Source organism: Lottia gigantea, assembly GCF_000327385.1.
Source record: "Lottia gigantea unplaced genomic scaffold LOTGIsca_6, whole genome shotgun sequence".
NCBI lineage: Eukaryota > Metazoa > Mollusca > Gastropoda > Lottiidae > Lottia > Lottia gigantea.
This window is the reverse complement of record NW_008710049.1, coordinates 1059056-1074337: the sequence shown is the minus strand read 5'-3', so window position 1 is coordinate 1074337 and position 15282 is coordinate 1059056. Positions and strand designations below refer to the sequence as shown.

Here is a 15282-nt window from a genome sequence, read left to right as displayed (position 1 = left end):
ATGCTTGTTGTGTATGTTAAGCATGTTTGACGGATGTGGTATGCTTGCTATTCTAAGCACCTCATATCACTTATGATTGATATACTTCCTCATGTGAAGTAGCGCCCTTGGTTTATTTATTGTAGCCTAAAAGAAAATCCTCTTATAAAATACAATGCATAGCCCAAATCTAAAATTGCGAGAGAATCTTTCTTTAAAACAGAAGGAACAGCTGGCTTCATAAGAAAAGATTCGAATCAGAATTATTAAATTGCGCGAGAATCCTCCTTTAAGTTTTATGATATTAATCCGAGTATAATTGTACAAGATCGATATAAAGAATTGTACAATTTCTATAATGATCATATTTACAGCGATTTGGTATCGATTTTTGTTCAATAAGGTGTCATGAATAGACTTGAATTATTTTATAATAGTGTATAGGCCTACCATATGACTCGCTGTCACCATAATAATTATTTAAACCTTTTGCTTAGTATGTGTTCGTATGTAATTGTAACTCATATTAAAACATGGATGAATGAATGCGATCAGATCAGTAGGCCTATAGCGTAAAGTCAAATTATTTTATAAACTGCTCTAGACATAAAAACCTATAAGGACGTTAATCTAACTAAGTAATGTACATTGTCTTACATAACTTTTTGACCAAAATCACAGGCCATTGCTTTCATTGAGACAAACAGATAGTAATATTCAGAATATTTGTCTACTTTCAGCTGAAATCAACAATACCATGACTTCCATTAAAAATTTTCGTATGAGGATAGATATTGAGGATCCGCTGTATTATGGTATGAAAAAACTTAAAATTCGCGGAAAGGATCTCAAGAATTTATCAGATGCCATATTTCATTTGATCGAGTTAGAAGTTTTGGATCTAAGTCCAGAAAGAGAATCATGTTTGGACTATAAACTTCCAGGAATTCCCGCTTCCATCGGGAAATTAGTGAATTTAAAAGTGCTAATGATTGACACAAATGACTTGACGACTTTGCCCAAAGAAATTGCCCTCTTGCAGCATTTGGAACGAGTTGCCTTGAGTAATAACAAACTTTCCAAATTACCGGACGAGTTCGGCAATCTTCGACATTTACGAAGTATTCATTTAGCCAATAACGATCTTTATGAATTTCCGGTCCAACTTCTGAAACTCAGAGATTTAGAATTTCTGGACCTGAGCGACAATCACATCACCGTGGTTCCAGAAAATATAGACAACCTTAAAAAACTCGAGACTTTGCTTCTGTTTATAAACGACTTGACAAAGCTGCCAGAATCGGTCTGTAAACTAATTGAATTACGGACATTGTGGGTTGGTAACAATCGAATTCGTCAACTTCCTAGAAATTTCGGCAAACTGATTCATCTAGATTGGGGACACCGCTATACTTCGTCGGCTCTGGATGGAAATCCCCTTGTACATCCACCAATAGAAATCTGTCGGCAAGGTATAGAAGCCATAGATAGATACATGACCTCTTACGAAAAGAAGTCCAAAAGAAGTCCACGCAAATGAGAGGAAGTGGCACCATCTCGCCATTAATTAGACACTATCTATCTATTATAATGTGCTACTTTAAATATATACATGTATAATAAAATAAAGTTCTTTTTGTCCTAAAACTTTGTTTTACTCGAATTTAAAAAAAACACTGTACCATACAGTGGTGTTCTGTAAACGTTTCATTTGAAGCTAATTATAGTGGCATTACTGAAACTGCTGAGATAAGAAGGAAGAGATCGTCAAGTCAATAACGTCAGTGTGTTAGTGGGCGATCAAAAAGCACTATGGAACGCTATATCCATTTTTGTTTTCTCTAAAGATATACCCTTTAAAGTTTTTTTTAAGGAAAAATCTCTCAAAAGTTAAAAAAAAAGGTGTGAAATTTGATTTGCTATTGAGAACATCTTGTCTTCTGACCCAGAACATTGAAGACAGCTTGCCAGGCAAGGTAACATACGCACACTTCCAGCTATCAGAAATAATAACAAAGCCTTTAGTGGCTTCATATTGAACTCAAAGCAAAATCTCAAAAACATGAACAAGGTCTTATCGATGTAAACACAAGGGAAATAACTCTGAAACTCATCATCCAGCTTTTGACCAATTTCGAAACCGAGATCTCAAAATATACATGCATACCAAGTTTCCTTAAGATCTGATAAAAACTGTAGTCTCAATCTCTACAAGCAAAATTTGACAGGTTTTTACATGCATATATATCAAGTTTCATCAAGATCTGAGCCTCTATCGTGTCTACAAGCCAAATCTGACGCGTTTTCACTAAGTAAAGGGCAATAACTCCGCAACTGTTCATCGATTATTACTAAATTCGATCTTGACGGCGATCTCATCAATATATACATGCATACCAAGTTTCGTCAAGATGGGATGAAAACTGTAGGGTCTATCGTGTCTACAAGAAATGTGGCTGGACAGACCGACGGGCGGACATTTCCATGTGGGCATATAAAAAAAACTAATTTCTGCATACGGTGGCGTCGCCAGAGAAGAGGGGGAAGGGGGTGCCGTTGGATGCTTATGCGCTCTCTGGAAAGCGTTTTCAAATGATATTTCCTAAAATAAAACAGAAATTGTATGAACTATATCTGCAGTTCTATAAACAATATTAATCGTGAATTTGGCATTTGTTCTTTATGTGCAAGATTGCCCTTTTCATCAAGTGTTGTCAAGTGTTTGTTTACAATCGGCGCCAAAGATGAAAATTTTCCTGTTCGATGTAAAGTATACTGAGAAATGTGAGTATGGTACCAGACCTTAATCTACCCGGGAATAATTGGTTCGTATCCTTACCTGTAGACTTATAACATCTTCTTTAAGGATGACGGTGTACAATGGTACAATTAGTGACTTGGAGAGATACAGACTGAGATCCGGAACGACCTAATTGGTACAATAACTGAGCATCTAAACGAACATGATGACAAGAAAAGAAAAGAACCTAATGATCTTTAATCTCCCAGAGCCTAACTCAGATAATCCAGAGGGGAGAAAATCTGAAGACAACGAACAGACACGAATTTGAAGAAATGGTCTGATGTAACATGTCTCTATAGAAGTCAGTCTACAAGTGATGAAAACTGTGTGCTATTGATCCAAACCATACAAAGAGACTGTACCAAATATGAGAATCTATTAATTATCGGTGACTTCAACTACAGGGACATAAACTTGGAAACGGAATCAACCACCCAACAACTAGGTACTAACACACATGAATTCCTCAACTGTAATCAAGACAACTTCCACATCCAACATGTGACAGAACCAACCCGTATCAGACACGGTAATATTCCATGTACCAAAGATGAATATCTTATAATTGACCAGCTATCTCTACCACCAATTGGAAAAAGCGACCAAACCAACCTTTTACTAACTATCAACGCAAACCCAGTGACGAAAGGCATACAGCAAGCATATTACAGGTACTACGAAGGAGATTACAATGAAATGAGAACCAGCTTAAAAGCACAGGAACACTGTAATTCGAGGCATGGACACCGACGAGATATTGTCAACATTCAAGAAAATCATGGAAGATTTGATTAGCAGACACATACCCCTCACCAAACCAAGTAATAGCAATAGGAAAAGAAAACTATGGTAAACAAAAGAAGAGATTACATCCCTGAAACTTAAACGAAAAACTAGGTATAACTATTGCAGAAATAAATCCAGCTACAAATACGAACAGTTTAGAGTATGAAGAAATAAATCTACAGCATTCAGCCTGTAAGCAATACGAGAAGACCATAGCAGAAGGAATCTGAGAGAATCCACAAAAATTTGGGAAATACGTTCATTCCAAGACCAAGTCAAAAAATCCTATCAAGCACTTCACAATTCCTGATGGAATAACACTGACCCTAGACATAGAGGAAGCGATCGAATTGAACAACTACTTCCACCAACTGCCACCAACTCAAGAGGCAGCATGCAAACTGGAGACTCTAGAAATAACACCGGAGATGGTGAAGAAGAAATTTGACAAGTTAAACCAATGCCCACACTTTTTCAGACATCATTAGCAGAAGGCACACTACCTACAACCTGGAAAGAGGCTAACATTACTCCCATATTAAAAAAAGGCTCAAAACTAAACCAGCTTGACTAGCATAGTAGTTAAATCTATGGAATCCATCCTCAGAGACGTCATAATGTACCACCTTGAAAGCAACGGCCTAATTAGTGATTACCAATATGGATTTAGATTAGGACACACAACAGTCACTCAACTCCTAGAAGTGCTGGACTATCTGACAGAATCAATTGATAAAGCCAATCCCGTCGATATAATACTTCCAAAAAGCTTTCGACAAAGTGCCACACAAAAGACTTCTGATTAATCTTAAAGCCCATGGCATCCCTGGTCCTCTACTGAAATGGATCGAGAATTTTCTACATAACCGGAAACAAAGAGTAACTGTAAACCAAGCAAACTCCCTGTGGATGAAGGTCGACAGCAGAGTACCTCAAGGCAATGTCAGGCCCCGTTCTTTTCCTGATCTTCATTAATAACATCATTGATGTAGTGCAGTCCATTATTAAACTCTTTGCTGACACCAAATTGATCGGAACCGACCACTCAGGCCTGCAAAATAATTTAAATAGCTTAATGGAATGGACAAGAACATGGCAGACGAACTTCAACCTCGACAAATGCAAATCTCTGCACTTCGGTTTCAACAACACCTACCATCAGTACCACATGACCTCAGACAGCGAAAATCCAACACCACTCAAACAAGACTCTGAGGAGAAGACCTGGGCATAATATTAAATTTAAAAATCAGTACGCATATCTCAGCAAGCGTGAGAAAGCCTAACAACGAGTCGGTATGGTTAAAAGAACTTTTAAAAACATAAGCCAGGAGATGCTAGTACCACTCTATAAATCACTGATCATCTTGAGTACGCAGTTACTGTTTGGCACCCAGTAAGCAAAAAATACATCATGATAGTTGAAAACATACAACGAAGAATAACAAAGTCAATACCAGAGCTGAAAAACAAAAAAATACCATGAGAGACTACGAATACTTGGATTACCTACTCTGGAATACAGAAGAAAAAGAGCAGATATCATCCAGGTTTTTAGATACATCACGAAACAAGATGCCTGCGCCAGCCCAACCCTATTGGAATTTTCTTCTGAAAGTAAAACCAGAGGCAACGTGAAAAAACTTGCCAAAAAACGATTCCGATCAGACGTCAGAAAACAGTTCTTTAGTACCAGAACAATCATCACATGGTACTCCTTACTAAACTTTGTAGTAAAGTCAGAAACACTCAACAAGTTCAAATCCAACATCAATAAAGCCTGGAAAGAACACGACACCAAATTCAAACCCAGTACCATGTTATAAAGTCCTATTTACCAAATCAATATACAACAAGTGACATATCAGTTTATCTCTATGCGCATCCCCCCAAAAAATAAAAAAAATAAAGTCAGTACCGAGGTTGTCAAAGGGGCTATCAGCTTACCATAGACAGAATAACAGTATATTACAGTCAAGTAACCTAATTTCGTGCTAACCTATTTTTCGTGCATTTCTCGAAAGGATTGATAATTTACATGTGCGACCTCGCGTGACCTTCGCATTTGGTTGTTTTGATAAACATGGGTTATCTCTACAATGTCAGCTAGTAGAATGAATCCAGAAGTTTCAAGCAAGGTAAAATATATCAATGTCTACTTTGACATTGTCGAGTTGGTTACTCATGAAATATGGGTCAAAGTGAGGGATCCATAAAGAAAATCGAAACAAACCAATTTTAATTATTTCGTAGCATATCTGAAGAAACATCTAAGACATAAAAAAATTCCATTTTTTAAATTGATGAAATTCGATGTTGAATCCTTATATGCACGAAATAGGTTACACCACTGTATATACAGTCAAGTAACCTAATTTCGTGGAAACCTATTATTCGTGGATTTTCGGAAATGATTAATAATTTACGTGAGCGACCTTGCGCGACCTCCGCATTAGTTTATTTTAATAAAAATGGGTTTTCTGTACAATGTCAGCTAGTAGAATGAATCCAGTAGTTTCAAGCAAGGCAAAATGTATTATGTATACTTTGACAAATACAAAATGGCGGATTTCACTTACTACCAAACGTCACCACTTTTTATTGGCCGAATTTCATTATAATCCCGAGCGGTAATCGGAATTCCAAGTATTGTCTGCTAGAATATAATCCAACGAATGAAATCACGTGATCAACTAGCAGATTCCGTGTCAGCAGAAAATTTCTATGGAACACAAAGTGGACCATATTCCTATGTTGTTTCAGTGACTTTTAGCAATAAATCACGCTACGTATCATATTTTGTCAGTCACTATTTTTTTTTTAAATCGTGGTTCTTTGAAGGAATTGTCACTGGTTATAATGAATTGATATTAAAGATAAATACTAAGAGAAGTTAATTATACCACTCGGTATCCATACAACGTGTTTTTCTAGACTTATTTATAGATCAAACATTGTACACGAAAATAGGTGACGCATTCTGCTGCAGTTCCCGAGTTGGTTGCTCATGAAATATGGGTCAAAGTGAAGGATTCATTAAGAAAATCGAAATAAACCAATTTCTATTATTTTGTAGAATATCTGAGGAAACATCTAAGACATAAAATTTTTTTTTCGTTTTTTTAACTTTGACGAAATTCGGTGTTGAATCCTTATATCCACGAAAATAGGTTACACCACTGTATAGCAGAAAAATTCTATGGAACACAATGGGGGCCATATCCTTAGGTTTTTTCAATGATATTTTGCAATAAATCACTCTGGCGTTTTACTTATCTTATTTTGTCAGTAACTTTTTTTTAAAAATCATTGGAATTGTCACTAGTTTCGACGAAGTTTTTGACGAAATTCGATGTTGAATCCTTGTATGCACGAATATAGGTTACACCACTGTATCTACCATGATCTACTGAATAGTAGCAGCAACACTCCGTTAGATCTAGAAAATAAAGCAATGACAACAGATTTTTAAGTCGGCAGATGACCGAGGATGCCCAAATAAGGTGAATGCTTATACTGCTTATACATGTATTTTCCCGAACATGCCGTCGGTTGTTGGCATCCTTAGGAATTCACTTTACTCTGATTCTTTCAGACGAAAGGACGACAAAAGATGAAGCAAATAAGTCAGCCCCTACCTGCCCCCCCCCCCCCCCCCCTCCCTTTTTTTTCGCGCAACCAACCCTCCTCACCCCAGTTTTCGGATGTCTGGCGCCGTCACTGGATCAATATCAATATGATTTGAATTGTACGTATTCACCATCATAGAAATTGAGAATAAATTTATCAGTATACGGAAAATTGGTTCTCTTACCGAAGTTTATGCCCTTTTTAGAAAATGTATTGAGAGGTCCTGTATCATCATATTGAACCATAATAATGCAGAATTCACATCAAACGGCAGAAAATTCAGACAAACTGAAATGTTCTCGTATGTACGGATCATTCAATTGTGACCTTGGTTCAGAAACTTTAGGTAAACTAATTTTGATTTAGTCTTCAGATTCAGGTACTGTAGTTGGTGATTCGATCTCAACAAGCAAGCCTACCAGTGTTGTGTGCGAACCTTTAATATAAGACTTAAAAAGACACAGCCAATATTGGTGCTGCTAAGGTCTAACGTATAATTTCGTTTCGTTTCATTCCACAAGGTGACCAAAATAACATGAGAAGTTCTGTGTTTAAGGTGACCAAATTGTCTTCAGTTGTGTTAAGCTACCAATAACAATAATATTGACTTTCACTTACTTCAGATAACATGCAATTGAACCATGTAAAGATGATTCCCATGTAAGCGTTTATACATGCTTGGTGAAAATGAATAGAAGTTGTGAACATTAATATCTGCCAGTTACGAGTTAGTATCAACTGTCCTACTGCTTGTGGAGAAGAATGAAGATGGTTTACAGGTAAGTATGGTGAGTGCCAGTTCAGTTGTCCACATTTTGTCTTTCAAATAGTCATCCCTTCAAGTCACTCACACATTCTAAATACATGCAGTAAATATCTAATAAATTATGAAACACAAGGTATATTTTCTGATAAATAATTTAAATGTTTATGTGATAAAAAAATATTTTTTTTATCAGTCAAATTACAGAACCTTGCAAAAGCTAGGTATTGTTATATTATTATATATAGCTACAGGGGGGCAAGCACACTTGAAAAAATTGATATCTTCACTGAAAAGATCCTGTCAAACGACCAATTTCGTACCTCAGTCTCCGAAACAGAAATTTTTTGGGTAAGGTCTCCGTCACACGTCAGTACGTCAGTAAACACGTCAGACCCGTCAGTATATACGTCAAACACGTCAGTAAACACGCCAGACACGTCAATACGTCGATGCTACCTTACAAACTTATAACTTATGTTTATAAAAACTACTACATCCAAAAACGAAATTTCAAGAAATTTGCAAAACAAATCGCCATTCTTTACAGTCATTTCAATTCAATTAGTGCCGCGTACAAATTAAGAATTATTACTTATAAAGAGAAAAAGAATATTTTCTCAATGATTTATAGTGGGGTTTAAAGCAACTGCCTGGTTGACAGACTCAATCGCAAACTGGGATAAAGTGTTCCAGAAAGTGTAAGCATGCCAAAGATATGAAAACGCGTCAAAGAACTGTTATTCCTCACAAATCAATCCGTCGGTACATGAAAAATAAGATAACTATGTGAACTCTCTCAAAACAACTGCCTTAATTGTTGGCAGACTCAATCGCAAAGTGGCCTCAGGTGTTCCGGAAAGTGTAATCGTCCCCTAAGGCATTTAGGTCGAGTTTAAACACACTTCAGTAGGTAAAAAACTCAAGTCCGTCAATAAATAAAAAATAAAATAACTATGTGAACTCTCTCAAAACAACTGCCTTAATTGTTGGCAAACACAATCGCAAAGTGGCCTCAGGTGTTCCGGAAAGTGTAACCATGCCTTAAAACGTTTAGGTCGAGTTTTAAACACATCTCAGTAGGTAAAAACATCAGTACGTCAGTAAATACGTCAAAGAACTGGTTTTCGTCACACGTCAATACGTCAGTTCACAAAACAGCTAGACGTGTCAAAGAACTGTTATTCCTCACAAGTTAGTCCGTCAGTAAAGAAAAGTTAACCAAACTAAGTGAACTCTCTTAAAATACCACGTTTCTGACAGACTCAATCGCAAAGTGGCCTCAGGTGTTCCAGAAAGTGTAAACATGCCTTAAAACGCTTAGGTCAAGTTTTAAACACACCTCATTAGGTAAAAACTTCAATCCGTCAGTAAACCCGTCAAAGAACTGGTCTTCGTCACACGTCAATACGTCAGTACACGCGTCAGACGCGTCAAAGAGATGAAAACACGTCAGACGCGTCAAAGAACTGTTATTCCACACAAGTCAGTCCGTCAGTAAAGAAAAGTTAATCAAACTATGTGAACTCTCTTAAAATACCACATTTTTGACAGACTCAATCGCAAAGTGGCCTCAGGTGTTCCAAAAAGTGTAAGCATGCATTAAAACGTTTAGGTCGATTTTTTTTGGACTCAAATCCGTCAGTAAACACGTCAAAGAACTGGTCTTCGTCACACGTCAATACGTCAGTACACACGTCAGACGCGTCAAAGAGATGAAAACACGTCAGACGCATCAAAGAACTGTTATTCATCACAAGTCAGTCCGTCATTAAAGAAAAGTTTATAAAACTATGTGAACCATCATAAAATGCCACATGTTTGACAGACTCAATCGCAAAGTGGCCTCAGGTGTTCCAGAAAGTGTCAGTAAGCCTTAAAACGTTTGGGTCGAGTGTTAAACACACTCTACTAGGTTAAGACTCAAATCCGTCAGTAAACACGTCAAAGAACTGGTCTTCGTCACACGTCAATACGTCAGTGCACACGTCAGACGCGTCAAAGAGATGAAAACAAGTCAGACGCGTCAAAGAACTGTTATCCTCACAAGTCAGTCCGTCAGTAAAGGAAAGTTAATCAAACTATGTGAACCATCATAAAATGCCACATTTTTGACAGACTCAATCGCAAAGTGGCCTCAGGTGTTCCAGAAAGTGTCAGTAAGCCTTAAAACGTTTGGGTCGAGTGTTAAACACACTCTACTAGATTAATACTCAAATCCGTCAGTAAACACGTCAAAGAACTGGTCTTCGTCACACGTCAATACGTCAGTGCACACGTCAGACGCGTCAAAGAGATGAAAACACGTCAGACGCGTCAAAGAACTGTTATCCTCACAAGTCAGTCCGTCAGTAAAGGAAAGTTAATCAAACTATGTGAACTCTCTTAAAATACCACATTTTTGACAGACTCAATCGCAAAGTGGCCTCAGGTGTTCCAAAAAGTGTAAGCTTGCATTAAAACGTTTAGGTCGATTTTTTTTGGACTCAAATCCGTCAGTAAACACGTCAAAGAACTCGTCTTTGTCACACGTCAATACGTCAGTACCCACGTCAGACGCGTCAACGAAATAAAAACACGTCAGACGCGTCAACGAAATAAAAACACGCCAAACGCGTCAAAGAACTGTTATCCCTCTCAGGTCAGTCCGTCAGTAAAGAAAAGTTAATAAAACTATGTGAACTCTCTTAAAATACCATCAATCGCAAATTGGCCTCAGGTGTTCAAGAAGGTTTAAGCATGCCTTTAGTTTGAGTATTCATCACACTTCAGTAGTAGAAGTAGCCAACAAAGTTAACTTTTTTGAAGATTGTGGGTATTCTGAATGTCATAAAGTAATAAAGGTAATACATGTTTTAAGTTAAGCACAGTAATTAGGACTTTGATGTTTGTCAGCATAATGACATATAAGGTTTTGTACAAGGGCGATTTAATAACTCATGAAGAAAGATTCGTAATTGGTCATACTTTTGACTAATTTTCTAGTCCAATCGGTAGTGATTAGGAATTATAGGGTGTAAAATGCAGGTAAATTAAGCAGAAGAAAATAATTTGAAAGGTTACTAAAATTTTAAACCTTACACCTAGGATAACAGGAAAATAAGTAGTGTCACTATTGTGATGGATTACTACTCTGGATAGCTGATAAATTCTAGCGACCCCCCCCCCCAACAGTCTATTAATAAATTAGTGTGATTAACGGTAGATGGACAAAAGCCCCTACACAATTTTGCACTAGGACAAAAGCCCCTACGGACAAAACCCCCTATTACCTAGGACAAAAGCCCCTACAAAAAAATCAAATTATTTAAAACTTTTAATATATATCAAACAAACTTAACATTGTAAAACAAAATTAATGTAGCACATTGAGTCATAACAAAGGTAACCTATTTGAAGGCTGGGGCACATTTATATGTCAATAAAGACACAGGCTAGGACATATAATTTCAAATCGGACAATCACAACAATCTTATATTTCTTGCTACACCTTCCAAGAAATCTTCCACATTTTTTTCAGCTTTTTTGAACTGTTCACATAAGTTATAAAGACGGACCTGCAATTGCTGGGTAGAGCGTTTGGTGCGCTTGGATGGTAGTTCACCCTAGCATCTTGATAGAAAGCAGTTGCTACGAGACATGCATCTTTCCGAATGTTGTCGATCACAGTCCAGATACCAGGATGACTGTGACCAACTAATTCCACCCTTCACAAAAGTTGTTGGTACGACTTTCTTTATCTAAGGTGGCCAGATGTACATTCCATTGCTCGGGAGGAAAAAGAGCTGGTCGCCTACTCATTCTTATTGGGGGAAGAGGACCTCCTGGAACAATTACAGGGGGGCTGTATAGGACGAAATCCATCAGACACATATGTATTATCAACATAGTCCAAGAAGTCTGTCAGTTCATCGGAAACATTACTTCTTAGATAGAGCATTCCATCTTTCACACGATCAACAGGTAAAAAAAAGCCAATGCGTCAATCATGCCACAAATACTCAAACTAAACGTATAAAGGCATGCTTAAACCTTCTGGAACACCTGGGGCCACTTTCCGGTTAAGCTTGTCAAAAAGGCAGTATTTTAAGAGAGCATAGTTGATTAACTTTTCTTTACTGACGGACTGACTTCCGAGGAATAACAGCTCTTTGACGCATCTAACGTGTTTTCATTTCTTTGACGCGTCTGGCGTGTGTACTGACGTATTGACGTGTGAGTAAGATCAGTTCTTTGACGTGTTTACTGACAAAAGGGAGTTTTTACCTACTGACGTGTGTACTGACGTATTGACGTGTGACGAAGACCAGTTCTTTGACGTGTTTACAGACGGTTTTGAGTCTTAACCTACTGGAGTGTGTTTAAAACTCGACCTAAACGTTTTAAGGCATACTTACACATTCTAGAACACCTGAGGCCGCTTTGCGATTGAGTCTGTCAAAAATGTGGTATTTTAAGAGAGTTCACATAGTTTGATTAACTTTTCTTTACTGACGGAATCACTTGAGAGGAATAACAGTTCTTTGACGCGTCTGACGTGTTTTCATCTCTTTGACGCGTCTGACGTGTGTACTGACGTGTGTACTGACGTATTGACGTGTGACGAAGACCAGTTCTTTGACGTATTTACTGACGTACTGATGTTTTTACCTACTGAGGTGTGTTTAAAACTCGACCTAAACATTTTAAGGCATGCTTACACTTTTTGGAACACCTGAGACCACTTTGCGATTGAGTCTGTCAAAAATGTGGTATTTTAAGAGAGTTCACATAGTTTGATTAACTTTTCTTTACCGACGGAATGACTTGAGAGGGATAACAGTTCTTTGACGCGTCTGACGTGTTTTCATCTCTTTGACGCGTCTGACGTGTTTTCATTTCTTTGACGCGTCTGACGTGTGTGCTGACGTGTGTACTGACGTATTGACGTGTAACGAAGACCAGTTCTTTGGCGTGTTTACTGACGGATTTGAGTCTTAACCAACTGAGGTGTGTTTAAAAGTCAACATTAACGTTCTAAGGCATGCTTACACTTTCTGGAACACCTGAGGCCACTTTACGATTGAGTCTGTCTAAAATGTGGTATTTTAAGAGGGTTCACACAGTTTGATTAACTTTTCTATACTGACGGACTGACTTGTGAGGAATAACAGTTCTTTGAAGCGTCTGACGTGTGTACTGACGTATTGACGTGTGACGAAGACCAGCTCTTTGACGTGTTTACTGACGGTTTTGAGTCTTAACCTACTGGAGTGTGTTTAAAACCCGACCTAAACGTTTTAAGGAATACTTCCACATTCTGGAGCACCTGAGGCCACTTTGCGATTGAGTCTGTCAAAAATGTGGTATTTTAAGAGAGTTCACATAGTTTGATTAACTTTTCTTTACTGACGGACTGACTTGTGAGGAATAACAGTTCTTTGACGCGTCTGACGTGTTTTCATCTCTTTGACGCGTCTGACGCGTGTACTGACGTATTGACGTGTGACGAAGACCAGTTCTTTGACTTGTTTACTGACGTACTGATGATTTTACCTACTGAGGTGTGTTTAAAACTCGACCTAAACGTTTTAAGGCATACTTATACTTTCTGGAACACCTGAGGTCACTTTGCGATTGAGTCTGTCAAAAATGTGGTATTTTAAGAGAGTTCACATAGTTTGATTAACTTTTCTTTACTGACGGAATGACTTGAGAGGGATAACAGCTCTTTGACGTGTCTGACGTGTTTTCATTTCTTTGACGCGTCTGACGTGTGTACTGACGTATTGACGTGTGACGAAGACCAGTTCTTTGACATGTTTACTGACGGATTTGAGTTTTAACCTACTGAGGTGTGTTTAAAACTCGACCTACACGTTTTAAGGCATGTTTACACTTTCTGGAACACCTGTGGCCACTTTGCGATTGAGTCTGTCTAAAATGTGGTATTTTAAGAGAGTTCACATAGTTTGATTAACTTTTCTTTACTGACGGACTGACTTGTAATGAATAACAGTTCTTTGACGTGTCTGACGTGTTTTCATTTCTTTGACGCGTCTGACATGTGTACTGACGTATTGACGTGTGACGAAGACCAGTTCTTTGACGCGTTTACTGACGGATTTGAGTCTTAACCTACTGGAGTGTGTTTAAAACTCGATCTAAACGTTTTAAGGAATACTTACATTTTCTGGAACACCTGAGGCCACTTTGCGATTGAGTCTGTCAAAAATGTGGTATTTTAAGAGAGTTCACATAGTTTGATTAACTTTTCTTTACTGACGGACTGACCTGTGTGGAATAACAGTTCTTTGACATGTCTGACGTGTTTTCATCTCTTTGGCGCGTCTGACGTGTGTACTGACGTATTGACGTGTGACGAAGACCAGTTCTTTGACGTGTTTACTGACGGATTGAAGTTTTTACCTAATGAGGTGTGTTTAAAACTCGACCTAAGCGTTTTAAGGCATGTTTACACTTTCTGGAACACCTGAGGCCACTTTGCGATTGAGTCTGTCTAAAATGTGGCATTTTAAGAGAGTTCACATAGTTTGATTAACTTTTCTTTACTGACGGACTGACTTGTAATGAATAACAGTTCTTTGACGCGTCTGACGTGTTTTCATTTCTTTGACGCGTCTGACGTGTGTACTGACGTATTGACGTGTGACGAAGACCAGTTCTTTGACGTGTTTACTGACGGATTGAAGTTTTTACCTAATGAGGTGTGTTTAAAACTCGGCCTAAGCGTTTTAAGGCATGTTTACACTTTCTGGAACACCTGAGGCCACTTTGCGATTGAGTCTGTCTAAAATGTGGTATTTTAAGAGAGTTAACATAGTTTGATTAACTTTTCTTTACTGACGGACTGACTTGTGAGGGATAACAGTTCTTTGACGCGTTTGACGTTTTTTCATTTATTTGACGCGTCTGACGTGTGTACTGACGTATTGACGTGTGACGAAGACCAGTTGTTTGATTTGTTTACTGACGATGTTTCGACCGTGTGATGAAATTTCGGCCCAGACGTATTGACGCACACTTAACCTTTCTAGAATACCCGATGCCACACAGATCTTGAGTTTTCCAAAAAAGCAGCCCTTTGAGAAAGTTCCTATTGTTAATGCGTTTTTTATAAAAACTCTGTAAAGAAAGAACAATATTGGCAATTCCTACTTTTTTGACGTGTTTACCGACGTGTTTGTTTTCATAACAGAATTATCTAAATGATCTTTCGTTTTTGTTGAAATATATTGAAATTCTGTATTTTGTTAGGTATCATTGACGTGTCCATTTTCAAAAATATCGTTTTTATTTCGTTTTGTGACTAAAAATAAT

General features: G+C 37.8%; 1 protein-coding gene across 1 annotated transcript; it reads left to right on the top strand.

Annotated features, from left to right (window-relative positions):
• Window positions 1-760: 760 nt before the first annotated feature.
• Window positions 761-1519, top strand: LOTGIDRAFT_107053 (hypothetical protein; the record flags this gene model as incomplete). Its single annotated transcript, XM_009063798.1, has 1 exon — window positions 761-1519. The coding sequence occupies one exon, from the start codon at window positions 761-763 to the stop codon at window positions 1517-1519; it is 759 nt and encodes a 252-aa protein (XP_009062046.1).
• Between the last annotated feature and the right edge of the window lie 13763 nt (window positions 1520-15282).